Source organism: Zosterops lateralis, assembly GCF_965231275.1.
Source record: "Zosterops lateralis genome assembly, chromosome: 35".
Taxonomy (NCBI): domain Eukaryota; kingdom Metazoa; phylum Chordata; class Aves; order Passeriformes; family Zosteropidae; genus Zosterops; species Zosterops lateralis.
The window spans coordinates 1,046,329-1,067,400 of NC_139795.1; the positions used below are offsets into that span (position 1 = coordinate 1,046,329).

At 50.1% G+C, this 21,072-nt stretch overlaps 1 protein-coding gene across 1 annotated transcript; it reads right to left on the bottom strand.

The window, feature by feature from the left end:
- Positions 1 to 427: 427 nt before the first annotated feature.
- Positions 428 to 19,611, bottom strand: LOC310921508 (uncharacterized protein). Its single transcript, XM_083881643.1, has 4 exons — positions 19,509 to 19,611; positions 6,515 to 10,803; positions 4,190 to 4,425; positions 428 to 4,026 (listed from the first exon to the last, which is right to left on the bottom strand). The coding sequence occupies exon 2, from the start codon at positions 10,774 to 10,776 to the stop codon at positions 9,856 to 9,858; it is 921 nt and encodes a 306-aa protein (XP_083737769.1). The 5' UTR covers positions 10,777 to 10,803; positions 19,509 to 19,611; the 3' UTR covers positions 428 to 4,026; positions 4,190 to 4,425; positions 6,515 to 9,855.
- Between the last annotated feature and the right edge of the window lie 1,461 nt (positions 19,612 to 21,072).

Here is a 21,072-nt window from a genome sequence, read left to right on the forward strand (position 1 = left end):
GGCCTTAGTGAAACATTAAAATAGAGACTGTGCAATGCTGAAATGCTTTTATATTATAACTACTAGAACTAAATTTTATATTATATCTAACATTTACATTATAACTAACTCAGAGAATGGTGTTGTCCAAGTTTGAGACACAGGTGTGTGCCAGGGAAAGCCGGAGCCTCCCTTGGAATGGAGAATTCAAATCCCCTCCCTCCGAATTATGAATTTTGAAAATTCAGGGGCTCTGAGGCAAAGGTGTGGGGATAGGAATAACAGTTCTTTACTGGTGTGTATAACCAGGCAAACAAACACCAGCCACAGCATTAACGATACCCAGCAGCAGGAGCCCAGTAAGAGCTCCCGTTCCCGGCCCGGCCTCAGCCGCAGCTCCCCGCGCCCTCAGGCCCCGCTCCCCCCGAGCTCCGACACGGCACAAGGAACCCGCCGGAGCCCCCTGCCGCCCCCTCCGCCCGCAGCCAGCCCCGAGCCCCGGCAGAACCGAGCGCGGCTCCACCTGCGCTGGGGCCGCCTCCGAGCTCCGCCAGTGCCGCCTCAGCGCTGGTTCCCGGCACCCCCGGGATGATCCCGGGCACCCCCGGGATGTTCCAAATCGCTCCCGGTGGGATCCCAGTTGTCCCCAACACGGTCCCAGTGGCTCCCAGTCATGCCCTGTGTGGCCCCTTTCACTCTCAGTCACTCCCAGTGAGAGTCCAGTGTGGCCCCAGTCAGTTCCAGTCTGAACCCAGTCACACCTTCTGGGATCCATTTGCCCCCACTGTGCTCCCAGTTCCTCCCAGTGCGAGTCCAGTCACCCCCAGTATGATCCCAGTAACCTCTGGTCACTCCCAGTATGATTCCAGTCCATCCCAGTGTTAGTGAAGGAAAGAACTCACAATCATGGAATGACTGCCTGCGGTCCTTTATTGTGAGCTCTGGGAATCAGGAGAGGGACCCAAATCCAACTCCCCTGAAATCGAATAACAGTTTTTATACTTTTCTTGTTACATAAGGATACATGTTAATCATTAAACCTCATTGTTCCATTGATTCTACCCAAGCCTATACTATCAAAGGTGCTGGATGTGGAGTTCTGTCTCGTATCAGTGTCTTCATTATTGTTCTGTTCCAGGATGACCTTTTCTGTATTTCTCTGTTCAGGGTTCTAAAAACTAACCAAATTACTGGAAATATGATTAGTAAAGTTATCAGATTCTCAAGGGTAGACTTTACCCATGAACCCACATTCCATCCTAATCCTTAAAAATTTATCTAATCAGGTAGTTGCTAAATCCTTTTGCTCCTCTTGTGCCTCGTGTTCTATTTGTCTTATCTGACTAATATCATGTTCCACATCTGCAGTTACATTTGAAATGTGGACGCAGCAGTGGTCAATTTGTCCTTTCAAATATCCACACACTCCATGCTCTTTTAAAAGTAGCATATCCAGAGCCAATCAATTTTGTAAGGTCATTTTGGTAGTGGCTTGTAATTGCATATTGAGTTCTCTAAATCCTTCTCTCGTGACTCTGGCTAATCTGTCTACCTGACCTGTGAGCCTATACAGCATTTCAATTACAATTTCAATAGTTTGCAACAGGACTGAACAAAGACTCCAGGGCCCACCCAAGCTTTACTCCACTAGAGGGTTCCTGCCGGGTGTCATCTTGATTCTTATTATTTGGGACATCTTGTTTTGCTCTTACCTGCAGGAGCTCATGACTCCCATTAAATGGAGACCTTTTCCAAATTGGACATTAAGTGGGGAGACTCATGGTAATTTCTTTTACTTCCCTGTCTACAGGCAGGTGTGTCATCCATGTACCACCACTTGTTGCCCATACAAATTGCCCCAGACTCTAAATTGTACTCCTGCTACATCCCACTACAATCCAAGATTCCATTTTGTCTTGTTTGTGTCTGATTCCCCTGTAACCACAACCCTTGACTCTGGCACCTGTTTACATCTAACTGTTTTGTTCCCTTTTATATCAGGTAATCTTGATGTTAAGATTCCTTAACTTATTGGGTCTCTTGCTGCCATTGGTATCAGCAGACAGGCTGTTATTCTACTAGTATTTTGTATTTTGGCAAAGTCTTTGACCAATCCAATCATCACATTTTCAGCCCGAATTGTATTAGGAGCTTCTATTACCTGTGTCTCTGTTTGCACTTCTCTCTTCATCCTAGAATGAAGAGCGGTTGATCGACCTTGTTGCATTCCATATCCCAAAGCAGCAGCATTCCCTACTGGTGACATTAGCATCCATAAAATTAACATTAACCACAATATAAGCACGAGCACGAGCATAGTTACTGATACCATTAAAAACAGTTACAGACGTTTTATCCTCAGCTTTGTTGGTCCCACAGCTTGCACAGCCCACGACTGAACTCCTCAAAGGACCTTCTTCACTCGAGTCTAGTGTATCCAGGGTTCCACTCCAGCCACTTTGACTGCTGTGAAGGTGGTTAGCAGTACCTGATGAGGGCCAGTCCACCTCTCTTTCAGTGGTTCTTCCTTCCAGGCTCTGGTGTACACCTCATCTCCTGGTTTGATATCATCGACTGGATTCTCGAGAGTCAGTGGCCTATTCCACACCAGGACACTTCGGAGCCGAGCTAAAGCTCTCCCGAGAGACAGAACATAATTATACACATCATGATATGTACATCTGGATTAGAGTTAGGAGATTCCTATGGTGTGTGGAAGTCCCAAGATATTCCCAATAATCTACTTACTTTCTGTACCACTGTAGCTACAAAATGTGGACCTCTGTCTGATGATATCCCTAGAGGCACCCCGAACCTGGGAATAATCTCCTGCAGCAACAACTTAACTGTTTCCTTTGCTTGATTGGTGTGACAGGGAAGGGCTTCTGGCCATCCAGAAAAGGTGTCAACCCCTACTAACAGGTACTTGTATCCCTGAGCTCTGGGTAGTTCTGCAAAATCTACCTGCCAATAATTTCCTGGTTCTATTCCTATCTGAATTTTCCCTAACTGTCCCTGTTGTCTAGCCACTGGGTTGTTCTTTAAGCAGGTCTCACATTTTAACATTATTGATTTTGCCATTGTTTGCATCTGTGAAGAGATCAGGTGTCATTTTACCAACACTACCAATACCTCTGCACCCCAGTGACACTCATTATGTTTTATTTGTAAAATTTCTCTCATTACCAAGGGAGGTACCACTATTTGCCCTTGTGCAGTTACATACCACCCTTCTGGGTTCTTCTGTGCTTCCAGCAGACATGCTAGCCTGTCGTCTTCCACCATGTACTTTGGCTGTGTTTACTGCATATCTGGTGTGTCTGATTCCATTTTCCATGAAGCTGCTTCCATCTGTGAAGAGTTCCCATTCTGGTTGCTCCAGAGGGACGTCTTTCAGGTCTGCTCTTGCTGCATAGGTATACTCGATTACCTCCACACAGTCATGTTCTAGTGGACCTTCCTCAGCTGTGGTACCTAGAAACAAGGCTGGATTCAAAAGGTTAGTGGTCTTCAGAGTCACGTCATCCTGCTCAGTCAGGGTTACCTGGAATTTCATGATCCTGCTTAGAGAGAGCTAATGGACCCCTTTTTGCTCCAGAACCGTGGTCACCATATGTGGCACGAAGACATGTATGTGTCTTCCCATCATGAGCTTCCTGGCCTCTTGTATCAGCAGCACAGTAGCTGCCACTGCCCATAGACATGAAGGCCATCCAGCACTTACATTGTCAAGTTGTTTGGAAAAGTAACCCACCGGCCTTTTCCAGCTTCCCAATCGTTGGGTCAGGACTCCCAGTGCCAGTCATTGCCTTTCATGTACATACAGCTGAAAGTCTTTGGATAGATCAGGTAACCCTAGAGCAGGAGCAGTCGTCAGTGCTTCCTTCAATTTCTGGAAGGCCTCTCTCTGTGATTTCCCCCAGGTGAACGGCTGCATCTTCTGGGCCTCATACAAGGGTTCCACAATCAGTCCATAGTCCATGATCCACAGACAACACCACCCAGCCATCCCAAGGAAGATCTGCAGCTCATGTAGATTCAGGGGTTCTGGAATAGCACAAATAGCTTGAATATTATTAGTACCTGGTTTTCTTTGCACTTGTGAGATTTTGCATCCCAGATATATCACAGGCTGTTGGGCAATTTGTGCTTTTTCTCTGGACACCTTATATCCTCCCATTCCCAATGAATTTAAAATCATAATTGTTACCTTTATGCAGGTTGCTTCTTCCTCAGTTGCAATCAAAATATCATCTCCATACTGAAGTATTAGGTATTGGTCTCTTGGCACCTGTCCTTTAGTCCAGATTTCCAGTTCCTTTGCCAATTGGCTCCCAAATAGGGTGGGGGAGTTCTTGCACTTCATCAGTAACAGAGTCCAGGTGAGCTGGGTCTTCCTTCCACTTACTGGATGTTCCCACTCAAAGGCAAATAGTTTCCTACTATCTTGGTCAAGGGGTATGCAGAAAAAGGCATATTTTAAATCAATTATAGTAAACCATTTGTATATCTCTTTCACAGATGCTAGCAATGTATAAGGATTGGCAACTACTGGATGAATGTCTTTGGTTATCTCATTTATGTCCCTTAAATTCTGTATGAGTCTATACTCACCATTAGGTTTCTTTACCAGGAATATTGGAGTATTGCATTCTGATTCACATTCTTCTAGAATTTGGTACTTTAGGAATTTATCAATGGTCTTTACTATTCCCTGTCGTGCTTCTGCCTTGATAGGATATTGTTTAATTGCATGGCACTTGCTCCTTTCTTCAATTCTACCTGTACTGGCTGTGCCAATTTAGATTTCCTTAGTATATCCGTTTCCCACACAGAGGGAATCACTGCTTCTTCTACTTCTTTAGAAATATTGGGAGTTGGTTTCTCTTTTACCGTTAAAATCTTTCCTGCTTTAGACTCGGGTATCCTCATTACAAGTTCACCATTCTCAAAAGTAATCACTGCCTCTAGAGCTGCCAGAAAATCACATCCTAAGAGCAGAGCTGAACACCCAGGCATATATAAAAGTTCATGTGTTAAAAGTTTTATTTCCAAAGCTCAGACGTAGAGGTTGCAGGAATGGCCAGATCTCCTCCTTCCTTGTGGCTCCAATAATTACAGTCAATTTCTCCCCAATCTGCCCTTCTACATAATTTAATATGGAATATCTACAAGAAAAGTGACATCTTTCCCTTCTAAGTGCAGAGTGACCATCTATTCCTTTGATCCTGGCTTCCCCTCACAGATCCATGACTCTGGCTATGCTATCCAACTGAGGCTGAACATACTGACTAAACCAGTTTGGGCACTCTCGCTTTCAATGTCCTTCTAATTTATTTATTCTTAATACTCCACAGCCTCTGCCAAAACCACCTCTATTACTGTCCCGACTGGTTCTGCCACCACGTCCTCACCACCTCTAAAAGCTTTTCCAAACTTCTTAACTTTTCGCCTTCCAGTTTCTGTAACTTTTCCTAATGTCCTCCTGTGATTGGCCTAGAAAAATAAAGGTGAGCTTTTGCTTGCTCACTGTCTATCTGAAGATCAGTATATTTCCTGGCTGCATCTAAGCTATCCTCTTCACTACCACTGCTTTCCGTTCTGTCCCTTCTGCATCTCCCTCCCCTTCATCCCCGCCCCACAGTCAAATCCCGATCGCTGCAATATAATAATAATCACTGCAGGGATAGAAGCAATGGGCAACTCCGGCAGAGGAGGATTGGGGATAGGGGACAGGAGCTGATGACATAGGCGTAGGTGGGAGAGGAGGGTCGGTGGAGGGATAAATCTTTGAGCAAGCGTCAGCAGGGGAGGGGGATAGCCAGGGGAAGCATTTTAGATAGGGGTGAGCAGGGGAGAGGAAACAGAATTAGGTGGGGTGAGAGTAAGTGGAGTGGAACTTAATGCTGAGGGAGTGTTGGTAGGGGAAGTGGGTCCTATTAGTAAATCGGCTTCCAAATCATCTCCCCCTCCTTTTCCCAAAACCAGGTGCTCTACACAACACTTATCTTGGATGCAAACCAGACACTGATTGTCTTCAGATATTTTAACAATCATTAACCCACACTCAGCCAGCCACTCTGGCTTCTCCCATAAATAGAAAAGAAACAAACCAACATACAATATTTCTAAAACATCAATAACTGTGAGATTATGTCAGATTGCAAAGACCCGGTTTCCGGCTATGTTTTCCCATTCTGCAAGGCATATTCTGACCACCAAGTGTTACAATAATCAATCAACTTAGTTTTACATAACTCTTGCCCAAAATTACCATTTCCAATGTGCTAATAAGAACCCCAAAGGAGAAGTACACGGAATGGGGGCATTGCTGCCCAAAACCCCTTTTAACCCTTTTAGCTTCTCCATATTACAACTACATAACACCACCAATGCTGAACCTGCAATGCTTTCGCAATTGACTGACGGATGGTTGCCTGGGCAATACCAGGAATTCCTTATCCCAACCATGGGCAGCTTTTGCCACGTCTTATTGTCAGGCACCCAGACCAGACCAGATAATAAAGCACCTTACCTCTTTCCCAGGGGACGTTGTGAGCGGCGGGGGGTCCCAGTGCGATGGGCTCCCCAAGAATCCCTTGGTGCTGGCTGGAGCGTGGTCGGGTCAGGATATCCTCAGCAGTGCTCACAGGGACCCACCTGGGTCAGCAAAATGTTACCATAGGAAAGAACACACAATCACAAAAATTGCGTGCAGTGCTTTATTTCAGAGCTCTGGAAGCCGGGGGTCTGGACGGACGACCCAAATCTCGGCTTGTCCAACATGCTAAATGAATACAATTTTATACCTTTCTTGTTACATAAGGATTTGTGTTAATCATTAAACCCCATTGTTCCATTGATTCCATCCCGAGGAAAAATGGTTTGTGTGATTCTTGCTCAAGATTCTGGTTGGAGAAAATAATCATATTTAATTACCAAACTAATATCACATTCAACAATTCTAGCATGCATCATACTAATGATTATATCAGTACAGATCGTCCTGACCTAACTTTACTCTTTTAAAGTCTGTGCATTCTACTAGTGTTCCCCCCTTTCTCCCCCCTACCACCTGAGCAAAGTTATACTTCATTTAAAACAACAGCATGGAATAACATCCTGGTTACAGTGGAGCCAGTCCCCTGTTCTTGGGCCCTTGCTACTTCAGAAATCAATTTAACCCTATGCTATCAATGTTGCAGGCCAAGGTATGTGTGTTGGTAACACAACCATAACAGAGCGAAGCAAAAACATCTGTGCAGCCGTCACCAAAATTGAGAAGTCCCATAAATGGGTCATTCCGTCAACACCCAGAATATGGGGTTGCCACCGCACTGGAGTTACCCCATGCCTATCTGTTCATGACTTTAATGTTTCTAACGACTTTTTTGTGCAAATTGTGATTGTTCCCAGGGTCCTGCACCACTCGGATGAAGAGTTAAACCTGCAGGCAGGCAGACTCACCTGACTTAAGAAAAGAGAGCTGCTGATGGGTGTGACTATAGCGATGTTGCTTGGCTTGGAGCAACTGGCACTGCCACAGGTGTTTCTGCCCTTGTGACCCAACAACAAGGACTGTCCCAGCTGCAATAGACAATCAATGAAGACTTACAAAAAATTGAAAGACCTATCTCCTTTCTAGACCAGTCACTGTCCTCACTTTCAGAAGTTATCCTGCAGAATAGGAAAGGACTAGATCTTTTGCTCATGCAGCAAGGAGGCCTCTGTGCCGCCTTAAGGGAAGAGTGTTGCTTTTATGCTGATCACACCGGAGTGGTCAGAGACTCAATGGCCAAACTGAGGGAAAGAATAGCCAAGAGAAGGAGAGATAGAGAGGCCCAACAAGGGTGATTAGAATTGCTATTTAACCAGTCTCCGTGGCTGACCACCCTAGTGTCCACCCTGATTGGGCCAAACGTGATGATCGTATTGGTGTTAATCTTTGGTCTGTGTGTTTTGAATAGGCTTGTGTCGTTTGTCAGAAATTGCTTAGAGAGAGTTGACATTATGTTAGTGGAGCATCACCAACTGCTTTAAACAAGAGCTCTCAACAGTTACTTATTCTACAGTTTTGAAAGTGTTATGCCTACGCTTTTTATATACCTACATATACAGCTAATCATAGGGGAGGGGAGAAATGTGGGAAGACAGGGACGAGCAGATGGAAGATATCGTGCTGTACGGTAAGATAGAACCACCCTTCCCCTGTAAGTGTTGCTGTCTGTTATGTCAAGTTAGCCAATAGTTAGGGTATAGTTACGTAAGCAAGAGGAAGTGACGACATGAACGCAAGTTATAGATTGCTATGCAACCTAAGAATAAACGCCATTTGCCGTCCACCACATTGGTGTCTCTGAGCTCTTGGCCCGAGACCTGGGGTGGTTGCCGTGCCGTTCCTGAACCAGGCGGCCACACCTCAGAGGAGGCAACATCCCTGTATTGTTGGTTTTGCCCTGGTTGTCTATCTTCCCTAGACCTGCCTTGCCCTCCTCCTAAGGAATTGTCAAGCCTTCTCTAATCCTGACCTTTATTCCAGACTGTTCCCTTTCAATCCCCCAACCTTCCATGCCCTAATGGTTAGTTTGGGCTGTTCCCTCCCATTGTGTTCTTTCACTGGTCTATGTATTGTACTCCCTGCCTTGTGTTCCTCCCCCATGTGACCCTTATTGCTTGGAAACTGTGTCCTCTCCCAAGACCTCCCCCGCTTATAAGCCTCTGCCAGCCCAGGTTCTGCCCCCTTTTTCTGTCCCCGACCCTCCGGGGAATAAACACCTTTGGAAATCACACAGGAGGCCTCTCCCTGTTCCTCGTCCCTGCCCATGGACACAACTTCCATCTGTGCCCTGCGGCTGCTTCGTGCTACAGCCACAGCCACACCCCGGATGGCGTCAGCCCTGGGGGGGGGCGGCCACTCTTGGGGACGGTGCCAAGAGCAGCTGGGCAGAAGAACTCCGGCATCGAGTCACACCAGGGTCTCCCAGCACAGCCAGAGCCGCTGGGCCTGGGGTCCCCAAAGCCCTCAGCAAGCCCCAAGGCCCTCCCAGGAACCCTCAGCTCCCTCAAACCCAGCATCCCCCACAGCCCCTGCAAGTTCCTCCCATGGCACTGGCCATGGCCATGTCCCCACATGTCACTGGCCATGTCCCACCCTGTCCTCACCCATGGCTGTCTCCCCACCACATTCCCATCCTTGTCATTGTCCCCCACATCTCCATTTCTGCCAGTGTCCCCACGAATGGCCACGTCCCCCTTCCATGTCCATGTGTCCGTCCCCATGTCACTCTCCATGTCTATGTCCCACCATGTCTATGTTCCCCCATCATCCCAACCATGTCTTAGTTCAATGTCTGTTTTTACCCCAGTTGGATATTTCAAAGGCGTGAAGAGAAATGAAAAACAAATCAAGGCTAAAAGAAAAGGATTTCTGTGTTCATGCTGGCTGAGGATTCATGTGCTTGAGTGGGAATGAAGAACCTTTTCTGGAGGGGTTTCCAGCCCACTGTCTCCAAAATCTCAGTCTTGGCCCCATTTCATCACCATTCGGCTGTGGAAGATGCCCTCAGGCAATAGGAAATCTAAGCAGTGGAATCCCTGAGACTGGAAATGACCTTTCAAGACCATCCATCCATCAAGTATTCCTTGACATCACCAGAAGATGGAATCGAATACAAAAAGTTTTCTGGGGTTGAAAGTCAACAAATCCACTCTCCCCAAGCAATTCCCAATGTCTGTCTGTGTCCCAATGGATGTTCCCACTCCTGCATTCATACAGGTGCCCACAGGGAGACAGGAAGATGTGGATTCTCCAGAGCCAGGTGTCTTCCCAACACGGATCACCAGGACCACGGATCACCAGGGCTCTGCCCAATGAGGTCACTGGGGATCATCCAACGCCGATCCTCCCATGGAGGATGGAGCTGGAGCAGCGCACGAAGCTCTTCCCGCACTCAGGGCACTCACGGGGCTTCCCTTATGGTGCTTCTGTTGGTGTCTGGTCAAGTTACGCTTCTCTGAGAAACCCTTCCCACACTCAGGACACTCGTAGGGCCTCTCCCCAGTGTGGATGCGCCAGTGCACAGTGAGGTGTGAGTTGAGCTTCAAGCCCTTCCCACAGTCGGGGCAGCGGAAGGGCCTCTCCTCTGTGTGAATCCGCTGATGGATGAGGAGATTAGAGCTGACGTGAAACCTCTTCCCACACTCAAGACACTCGTAGGGCCTCTCCCCAGTGTGGATGCTCTGGTGGCTTTTCAGGCCGGAACTCCATCTAAAGCTCTTCCCACATTCCAGGCAGGTGTAGGGCCCCACCCCACTGTGGATCACTTGGTGCCGGATGAGCTCAGTGCTGTCGCTGAAGCTCTTCCCACATTCCCCACACTCACAGGGCTTTTCCCCAGTGTGAATCCTCAGGTGTTGCCTCAGGTTGGAGCTGTCTCTGAAGGTCATCCCACACTCCCCACACTCATAGGGCCGTTCCCCAGTGTGGATCCTCTTGTGCCGGATCAGGTTGGAGCTGTGGCTGAAGCTCTTCCCACACTCCCCACACTCAAAGGGCCGTTCCCGACTGTGGATCACCTGGTGCCGGATCAGGTGGGAGCTCCAGCTGAAACCCTTCCCACATTCCAGGCACTTGTGGGGCTTCTCCCCTCCATGAGGCTTCTCCACCAGCTCTGAGCTCCGCCTGGATCTCCGGCCGCCCTCCTGGCACAGGGCGGCTCTTTCCTCCTCGCAGCTCCCTGGGCTGGGTTTGCAGCCCCTCCTCCTGCGGGATCTCTGGGGATTTTCCTCCTCCTCCATCTGAGCACTCCTTGGCAATGAAAAATTCTTGTTTGCGGAAGAAACAAGAGGAGAGTGCTTTAGGCTGGGGGTTCCTCCTTGCCCAAGTTCATCTCAAGAAGTCCTTGGCAATCTTCTCTCTGTAAGAACACCCAAAACACCAAGATTCAGCTCAAAAGTCCTCCAAACATCAAGACACATTAAAAACTCCCTAAACATCCAGAAAAACTCTGCCAAAACCTCTTCTAAAATATAAAGATGTCCTGCAAACAATGAAGGAAGAAGAGGAATGTGTTTTTACAAACAGATGCTGAGAATCTGCTTGAACACAGGGCCAGGCACTTCAAAAGGAAGGGACAGAAGAAGCCATCAGTTTCACAAAATGTTATTAACTGACCACACAGACTGCTGCTCACCCAAGGTCCTGCTAAATTCAAGAACTTTGAGAAGAAGAACAAAGACCTAACCGAGCTGTGAATATCGTTGCCTATACAGAAGTGGGGTGCAAATTAAGGAGGGTATGATCAGGAGACAGATCAGCAGTGAGAGATCACGGGCATCTGTGAGGAGTCGGCAGGGAGAGAGCACTGAAAATCTCATCAGTGAGGACACGGGGATCTTCAGGGAGTAAACGTGGCAGGGCACCCATGCAGGGTGGAAAAGGGAAAGCCAGGAAGGGGTCCTGCCAAAAGGGATGATGATCCCAAAATATTTCTGAAGAGCCCCTTGGGACAATGTTGATGCAGTTTGCACAAAGTTTTAGCTTTCACGTTTTTCAGATTCTGTGCTGCCTAGGGGTGTAGTTCTGAGCCTCATATTAAGTGCTAGAAAGCTCTCTTTACAGAGTAGGGAGACAAAAATAATGATTTTCCTGATGAAGACCAAGAACAAAAAGTACATCTTTAAGGCCAAAAACACAAACAAGGGTGAACTAAAGAGAGAAACAAGAAGGATGACACTCACCACCTGAGCCTGGGGCTGGACAACTGGGCTCCAACATGCAAATGGACCAAAACAGCAAAGTTTAGGACCTCGTGACCAGTCGTCCATGAGGAGACCATTTGAAGTCCACCTTGAGTGTAGCCCTGGTCAGGCTCCTGCCCTGCCCAAGGTCTGCCCTAAAGAGCTTTCAATAAATATCTGCTTTATTCTCTAGCTCTGTCCAGTCTCTGTTTCAGGCCAGCCTTCCCAAGGCATCATTCTCCCAGAGGTAATTAAGGACATGGACACCCAGAGGGGCAAGAAGGGAAGTCCAGAAGGGATTTAGACAGCAGGGGATGGATGGTGTTGGTGTGCTGGGAAGGGTGAGGGGGAAGGGGAGGCTGCAGGATTACAGTTAAGGCAAGAGGCAGCAGGAGGAATCTCTGTGGTGAGAAAGAGGATGATGGAAAAGAGCAGGAAGAGAAAAATACTGACGACTGGGACGTTTTCAAGCAGGGTGTAATGGTCAAAGTTTGGGAGCTGATGCAGATCGTTTGCAGCCCCGGTTGGCAGGAGAGGCAAACAAGGAGGTCAGGATCCCAGGGCGTTTCTCTGTGCTGGGGAGCGGCAGGAGCGGGCGCAGAGGGGCGGCACCGGGAGCACGGGCTGGGGGCCTGTGGGGAGCTGCGGGGCCGGGCTGGGGCTGTGGGGCAGCCGGGGCTCAGCGCCGGCCGCTGCCTGAGCCCACCACCCCCCGGGCAGGGCCGGCACTGGCCCCCGGCCCCCAGGAGGCTGCGGGACGCCCCGGCCGCTGCCCGGCCCCGTGGAGCTGCCGGCCCTGCCCGCCGGGGGAGCCGCCTTTGGACACTGCGGCACCACAGGCACCGGCTCTGGGATACGGGCTCTGCAGGGCACGGCCAGCACAAGCACCAGCGCCAAGGAAGGAAGGAAGGAAGGAGCAGCTGGGAAATTCGCATTATCCCTGCAAGGATCCAGATCATCTTTGAAGGATCTTGTTTGGGCCCTGCAGAAGGGAATGATTGTGCAGAAAGCTCAGCAGCTGTCAGAGGATGAGCACCCACAGGCACTCAGGGGGGCTGCACGAGGGGCACAAGAAGCCCCTGCAGCACTTGGTCACAAAGGCACAGCAGGTGAAGGCAAGAAGGGAGGAGGAAAAGGCCAAGCTGAAGGCAAAGGCCATGGCAGAGTTTCCACAGCCCCTGAGGGATGAAGCCCAGGGCCCAAGGGGGCCCCAGCACCGACGGGACGGGCTCGGCCACAAGCACCTGGCACAGGCATTGCCCTCCTCGGCAGGGGAGAGCCCACCCAAACAGCCCCTGCCAAGGAAGCAGGGATCCATCTGCAGCCCACAGGGACACTGCAAGCACACACAGCAGCACCCTCAGCAGGAGCAAGTCCAGCCCTGCACGGACATGGATTCCTAGGGCTGCCAGAGCTCCCATTACACCAGGGACCCACCACACTGGAGCCCTTGACAACATTCAGCCTGGGGCTGCATCCACACAAGGCCTTTCCTCATTCACACAGGGGCCTCTCCACCCACTCTCAATCTTAGACCTAAGGGGGGAAAAGGACAAAAATGTCTTTGATTATCCAGGGGACAAATGGGAAAGATGAGCAGCTGTGTTTTATTAAACCACAATTAGCAGATGCTAGGGATGGGTTTAAAATGCAGGAAGTTTTCTCCTAATTGTGATTGTAATCTACTGGGAAGGGATTTCATGGCTAAATATGGAATGCAAATAATTATTGTAAAATAATATTGGTAATACAGATGCTAGTTTTGTGTCAAATGTCTGGCAAGGCCTGTGCTGAAGTGAACCCACAAGTGTGGGCAGCCCCAGGGAAAGGGGGAAAATTAGATTTCCAGCCTCTCCAAATTACTCTGAAGCAACCGGGACAAGTGGTGTCTAAAAGCAATACCCTATTCCCAAGGAGGGAAGGAAGGGCTCACAGCCTGGTATTGAGCCCCTGTTCAAGGCAGGGCTTTTGCAGCCAGGGATCTCTCCCTGTAATGCTCCTGTGCTGCCAATCAAGAAATCAGATGGAATCCACAGAATGAAGCAGGACCTAAGAAGAAGAAATGAGACTATAAAATCCAGGCACCCCACAGTCTCAGATCCTGACACCAGCTGGAACCAGGTTCCCTCCTCACACTGCCACCATTCAGGACTTGATGGCAAAGATGCTTTCTGGGGATGCCACTGACACAGGATGGTGAATAGGATTTGGCCTTTGAGTGGGAACAAGAGGGAGAAGGGAAAATGGTAGACATGGAAGAAGTGGCAGAAGAAGCCTCTGTGAAATGGCTCCATTTTCAGGCTAAAAAGCATCTGTGAGTATTTGAAAAAAGCGCAAATGGTGGAGAAAAATGATTAAATATTTCGGACATATTTTACCTGAAGGCTGGTGCTGTATTGACCCAGAGAGGGACCAGGGAATCTCAGAAGTAATGTTACCCAGGACTAAAAAGGAGTTGTGACAATTCTGAGGATTAATAGGGAATTGCAGGACCTGGACTGAGGATTCTCTGGTCGAGCCAGAACATTGGATGACTTTTTAACCCCACACAGCCTCAATGTTATGGTATGGACATGGGAAAGGGAACAAAACTTGAGAAAATGAAAAACACCAAAATGATTGATGCCCGAGCCATGGCTTTCCCAGACTCAGAAAAGGAACTGGAATTGTATGTGAGTGTTAAACAGGGCCAGGCCAAAGGAATTCTTGTCCTAAAATGTTTAACCCAGTGGCCAGAGTGGCCCCACTGTCTGCAGAATTGTGCAGCCACAGCTTGAATGGGACCTGAGGCCTGAAAACTGACAGCACAAGGATCTCCTGTTGTCCAAGTCTGGCATCAAGTTCAGGCTCTGAGAACCAAAAGAGCAGGGCTGGGTTATTACAGCAGGAAACTTGTTCAGTGGCACAGGAGGATTTAGAAGTGAGGACAGGGGAAGGGTTTAACCCAGCCTCCTGTTGGAACAGCCTGCACAGGGGCTGGGGAGAAACCCATGACTGCACTGAGGTGACAGAGCTCCAGAGCCAGGCTGGGAGAGATTGATGAGACATTCCCTGGCCTCAGGGAGAAAAGGTGTTTCTGGATGGGGCTCCAAGGGCAGCAGAAGGGAAAAGAGTTACAAGACATGCTGTTATTTAGGAAAGGGAATCAGACAAAGCACAGGTTACCCCCCACATGGTCAGCTCAACCGGCAGAGCTGTGTGTGCCTGTGAGAGCCTGGGACTGAAATGCCCTGAGCAGGAAGGCTGAAATATCTCCTGCTGACACCATGTCACCCAACAGGGTGGCCAAAAGCAATTCTGACTTCTGCAGTAATCACTGGATCACTTAGAAAGGTATTTCTGAAACAAATAATTCCAAGAGAAAGGATTGTGGAAGCAATAAACTACAAGAGGGGAACTGATTTTACAGGAAAGATCCTTCAGGGGGTTCTGGCAGCTTTAGGAACACAATGGGACCTCCACAACCCCTGGCACCCCCAGAGCTCAGGTCAGGTAGAAAGAATGAATGGGGAAATAAAGAAACACCTTTGGAAGCTGCTGACAGAAACCAAGATGCCACAGGTGGGGCTTTTGCCATTGGCTCTGGCAAGAATAAGAGCCAGATCCAGGGCACATATTCAATTATCTCCCTTGGAATTGATCTTTGGAATTCCTTCCCCTGGAAATTCTCCACCTAGTGCAGGCTGGAGATAAGGGATGTGTATTTAAAGCAGCCTGTGGCCAGAATCCTGTCTCCTGTGAAATCTCTCCCACTGGAAGCTGGGCTGGCACAGACCCTGCCTTGGGACTTTGCTGTTCACACCATCCAACCAGGACATGGGGCCCTGCCTGAGGAGTGGGAAGAAGCACCACTGGGGGCCAAGTGGCCCATCCCAAGTGTCCCTGAGCACAGAAACAGCCCCAGCACAGCTCAGCACGGGGGGACCCCTCACCCTGGGCTCAAGGGCTCGGAAGGCCCAAAGGAGATTTGGACTTCCCGGCTGCAGGAGGAGGGTGGGAGGCCACGACTGACCCGCCCTGAAGGCACTGGAGCAGCAGCCAGGGCTCCACAGCGGGGGAAGCCCCTGTGCCTGCCCACAGATCCTCTGCTGGAATAGTCTGCCTGGGCACCTCCTGGGCCATCTCCAGACACTGGGGGCCCAGCCTTGCTGCCACTGCTTCAGCTTCAGGGCTTTCTGTGCCTGCACTCGCCACAGGGGCTGGGGAACACAACGGGACAATTCCACTCTGGCTCTCAGTCACACTCACACACGGGGCTGGATGGGATCACATTGCTCCAAAATATACCAAGTTCAAATTTTTTAAAAAAATCTTATTTCTCTAGTCAGGCTTGGTTTGCCTTTGCCCTGGACAAAGGAATTTTAAATATTATCTTTTAAAGGATGTTACACCACTCAACAGAGATGAGTTTAACATCTCAGCAGACTGGGAATAGCCCAAAAGACACCCACAAAGACAACGACCATCAACAAAACATCAACGACCATCAGCAAACAGCAACCAACATCTACCCCAGACACTGCCCTGGAATAGCTGGAGACACCTGGTCTGGAAAAGGCTGATGAGGAAATCCAGGAGTGGGGACCTAATTAACATCAGAGGCAAAGAAATCCGGCTCCAATAGGAAACCAAATACTCAGAACTCAGTGACTTGGAAGCAATGAACATCAAACCAATGGATTTCTATGGGTTCAGACTGAAGAAAGTTTAGGAAAAATCCAGTAAAACTCACGTGTCATGGAATGATTTTCTCTGCACACCCTGGCTACGAGTGGATGAAATGATTTCTGTTGCACATCCTGGCCAAAATCAATTAATGCCTTGACTCTCTAACACTAAAAATATTGTTGGACAAATTCTGTTTTTCTAATAGTTTGTGTGACAAGATTACACCACCACAATAATTTCTCATAATAATCCTGCTTTTATATTGTCAGTTACGTTTGGACCAGGGGTGTGACAATCAATTCTTAGTCCCAGGAGAAAAAGTAGATAAAACTTGATTACTTTGAAATGTTTTTGTCTATGTTTGTGTGAGGCTCTTAGTGATGGCAAAATCTCGGTTTGGGTTTTTCGATGTTCATCTTTAGGCTGCATTTTGCAAAACCAGAAGAGCTTTAAAGGTGACCCTTTAAGGCACAAACAGGTAAAAGAATTAAACAGTTAAATTAACAGTTAAAACAAAAGCAGATTGTGGGGGGGCACATGTGAGTCATTCAGTGGCTGCTCTGGAAGAGAAGCTCCATTCCAGGCAGCCAGGAGAGGAGCTTTAGAAATGCAAATTAACACTGCTGGGGAAAAGTGGGGACAGTGCACCAGGCTCTTCTTGCCTGCGGGAGGAATTGGGCTGATTCCCTCTGCCCCTCAGCCCAAGCTCTGCCTGCTTGCACAGATGGAATTGGCACAGCCAAAGGCAGAGCCCACAGGGAGGAGATCTGACTCTGCAACACAAATTGCTTCAGCTGCAAAGGGAAACAGCCAGTGGAGAATGGTGTGAAAACTTCACTACAAGAAGTGGGGGGAATCATCCCTCTCCCCACTCCAACATGTGCTGGCACTGTCTGTGTCACACAGGGAGCATCAGACCACTGGGCTGTTTGTGCTACCACAGGCTCAGAGAAATCACTTGGGAATCCGAGTCTGTCATGATTTAATTAGAGAAAAGAGATCAATTGATGCAGCCCTGGCTGGAGGGAGCCCCCAAAAATGGGGAAAAGATGAACGGCCACCACAACAAATCCTACAACACCCTGCACCAGCCCCTGGGAACCCAAACCAATTCACATCAGGAGCCAGAGAACACATTGATCATTTCAATGGCACAATTAGATTACAAGATGTCCACGAAATAATAACCAACCAGACAGATCCAGCTCCTCAGTCTGGCCCACCAATCCACTCAAACCAAGAACACAACATTTCACCACGGGCTGGGATCAGATTATCTGTGAGCAGAAGGAGGAGGACAGGGTGGAAAATTAAATGACTCAAGATGCCGTTGGCAAAGAGATGACAAAGGAAAAGTGGGGAAACAGAAAACAAAGGAAATAAGAAAGCAGCTCATGTTCCGGTCCAAACGTGGAAAGGATGGGAATGGGACACGGTTTGGTGGCTCCCTGGCACACCAGGGGTTAAAGGAATGCTCTTTCTCCTCTGTTGTGCTACAGCAACTCTCATCTTTGGGCCGTGCACCACACCTTGCTGAGGGCAGCTCGTTCAGCAGCTGAGCAAGGGGATGCAGGTGGCAGCCAGGCCTCCTGAGCCACACACGGCTACAAAAGGACAGGAACTGTTAAAAATGACCCGATAATATTGGCTTTCACATTTGTGCATTAGTCTTTGTATGTGGTTATTGATTTCAAGTGCAGTGGAATTTATAATCCCTTTTCGCTGCTTGCTAATAAAACTTATTTCTCATTTTAGTATGCACATTAAAGCCCATGGAAATAGTAGTGTGATGAGTGTTGATGTATTCACCTTACAGCTTATAGAAATAATTATGTGATGAATGTATTGTACCATAGACCTTAGAAAAATATAAAATGTTAAAATCCTTCTTGTAACCGAGAGAACTGTGTAAAGCAATTAGGTTGTTTACCACATCTGCTGACTGACCTCTCCAAGTGATAAGGGTGACACCAACCAGAGCACGGGAGAAGAATTAAGAGAAGAATTTGTTAACTGTTCAGTATCTGGGAAGTGTGAAACAACAGGATGAAGCCACAAGAAGAAATAAAATATATTGACCTGATCCACAGGATGTTATTTAGATAAGCCAAAACAGAAAACAAAAACAAGAAAAGTTTCTATAACATCAAATCTTCCAACGATGTCTGAATAATGCATGAAACTCATGAACATGTATGTGCCTTAGTAAAGTAACAGTACAGAGATAACACTGTCTTAACGCACCCACGGGTCCCTTGGCTGATCGCCAGGAACACCCAGCGCTGGACATGGTCCTGGTTTTTCCCTTATTGAACTTTTGAAAAATATTCTAAGACTGAATATTCGCTTTTCTCAGAATTGAGGTCACTGACAATAATCCCAAAACCAGAGAGGACCCAGCAAGAAAAAACAGAGTCAACGAGTGAATCTGCTTGGAAACAGGGCCGGGGACTGGGAGATAAGGGAGGAACGGGAGAATCCATCAGTTTCAGAAAATGTCCCTCATTGACACGGACTGTGCTCAGCCAAGGCCCTGCGAAATTCCTGAACACGGAGAAGAAGAACAAAGACTGAGCAGAGCCGTGAATATCGGATGTTCTACAAAAGGGGGGCGCATATTAACGAGGACATGCAGGAGGCGGATCGGGAAGTAGGAACTTTCCAAGGACCTTCGCCACGGGGCAAAGGGACAGGGAGATGCAGAAGGGAAAATCAGGAGAAAAAGGAGGCCGCGTCCTACAACAATTGGAGAGACCCCCCGGCAAAGGCCGCACGGCCTCTCCCTTTGTTCAGGAATAAAGTCACTTTTACAGGACTCCTCGGGCTCCTGTGGGGACACAAACCTCTGGCGACCTCTGGGAATTTTCCCGCACAGCCCCCCCCGGGGACAGGGCGGCCACCTCCGTCCTCCCCACAGGAACCGGGACGAGCCGGCGCTGCTCCGGCAGCGGCTCCTGCCGAGGCAGCGGCGGGAAGGAGACCGCGGGCAGCCGCTCCCGCAGCGCCCTCAGGCCACGGGGAACACGGCGCCGACACGGCACAAGGAACCCGCCGGAGCCCCCTGCCGCCCCCTCCGCCCGCAGCCAGCCCCGAGCCCCGGCAGAACCGAGCGCGGCTCCCACCTGCGCTGGGGCCGCCTCCGAGCTCTGCCTGTGCCGCCTCACCGGGCTCCGGCCGCTGCCGCCGCTCCCAGGCCGCACAAGCGCTCCCACAATGGCGCCTCTGCCCAGCCACGGGCGCCCGGGGGGCGGCCCCGGCAACGGGCTTGGCCCCGCTCCGCCCAATCAGCGCGCGCCCACAACCGGCACTGACGGCACAATCAGCCAATGGCGGCGAGCGAGGGCCGGGCTGTGCACACGGCCCACACCCGCCCCGCGCTCTCAGGCCCCGCCCCCGGGCTGTGGGAGGGAAAGCCGCAGATGAGGAACCGCCCTGGGACGGGCCCGGGCCCGAGTCGAGATTGAGCTGGAAACACAAACAAAGTTCTCCGCACCTCCCGGCCCGCCTTTCCCAGCCCTGCGTGTTCGCTGCCACCGGCTCCGAGGAAAGCCCTCAGTTCTCCCGGCCCTAATTAGGAGCATCAGCGCATGGCTGAGTGGAGGAGGGGGGAGATTTCTGGCAGAAAATTCCCCAAGTCGTTTTTCCCCAGAGTTGGGAAGAACAAACCAAACCCCAGAGAGGTGGTGCCCCCACCCATCCCGGGGGTTCGGCCCCTCCCCTTTCCCCGCTCGGGAACAGCGCCGGGGCTGGGGGGGCCCGAGCGGGGCTGAGGGGCACAGGGGGGTCCCCGGCACCGGGGGGTCCCTCGGGGATTGGTCCTGTCCCTTTCCCGCCCGTTATCAGCCGGGACCCTCTGTTATCACTAGGGATCCCCCCACAATTTACCTCCCCACGCACCGGGACCCTCGATTTTACTGTCCCTCCCTTCACCGACACCCCCAAAGGGCTGAGACCCCCCTATCCACGACCCCCCCAGTGCCCCAGGACCCCTCACTCACCGCCCCTCCCCCACCAATGGGGCCCCCCCTCACTGTGCCCCCACTCACCGGGACCCCCCAATCCAGGAGACCCCCACACTCACCATGCAAACCTCTCCTTCGACCCTTCAAATTCCTCGGGAGCCTCACCTGGGACCCCCTACCCGCTCTGTGTCCACCTTGTACCTCCTGTGCCGTGTTCCCTTGATGTCCCCTGCTCACCTGGGACCCCCAAACCTCACCTGGGATGCCCAAATCTCACCTGGGAGCCCCCAAACCCTTCCAGGACCCCCCCTGAAACCCTCCCAGAGCCCCCCAAAATCCCCCCCCAGGATGCCCAAAACTTCATCTGGGACCTCCCACCCCTCCCTAAACCTCACCTGGGATGCCCAAACCTCACCTGGGAGCCCCCAAACCCTTCCAGGACCCCCCGTGAAACCCTCCCAGGGCCTCCCAACCCCCCCCCCCAGGATGCCCAAAACTTCATCTGGGACCTCCCAGCCCTTCCTAAACCTCACCTGAGACACCCAAACCCCACCTGGGACCCCCAAAGACCTCTCAGGACCCTCCAAAAACTCTCCCACACACCCCAGTCCTTGCCTGGGACCCCCGAAACCCTCCCCCACCCCTCTGACCCCCATTTCGTCTCCCCAGGTGTCCTCCCCTGCCCTCCCCGCTGAGGTGGCCCCAGCTGTGGCCGCATGGCACG

Coding starts and splice junctions, on each gene's coding strand:
- LOC310921508 (XM_083881643.1), bottom strand. CDS start 10,776: ATGGAGGAGGAGGAAAATCCCCAGAGATCCCGCAGGAGGAGGGGCTGC.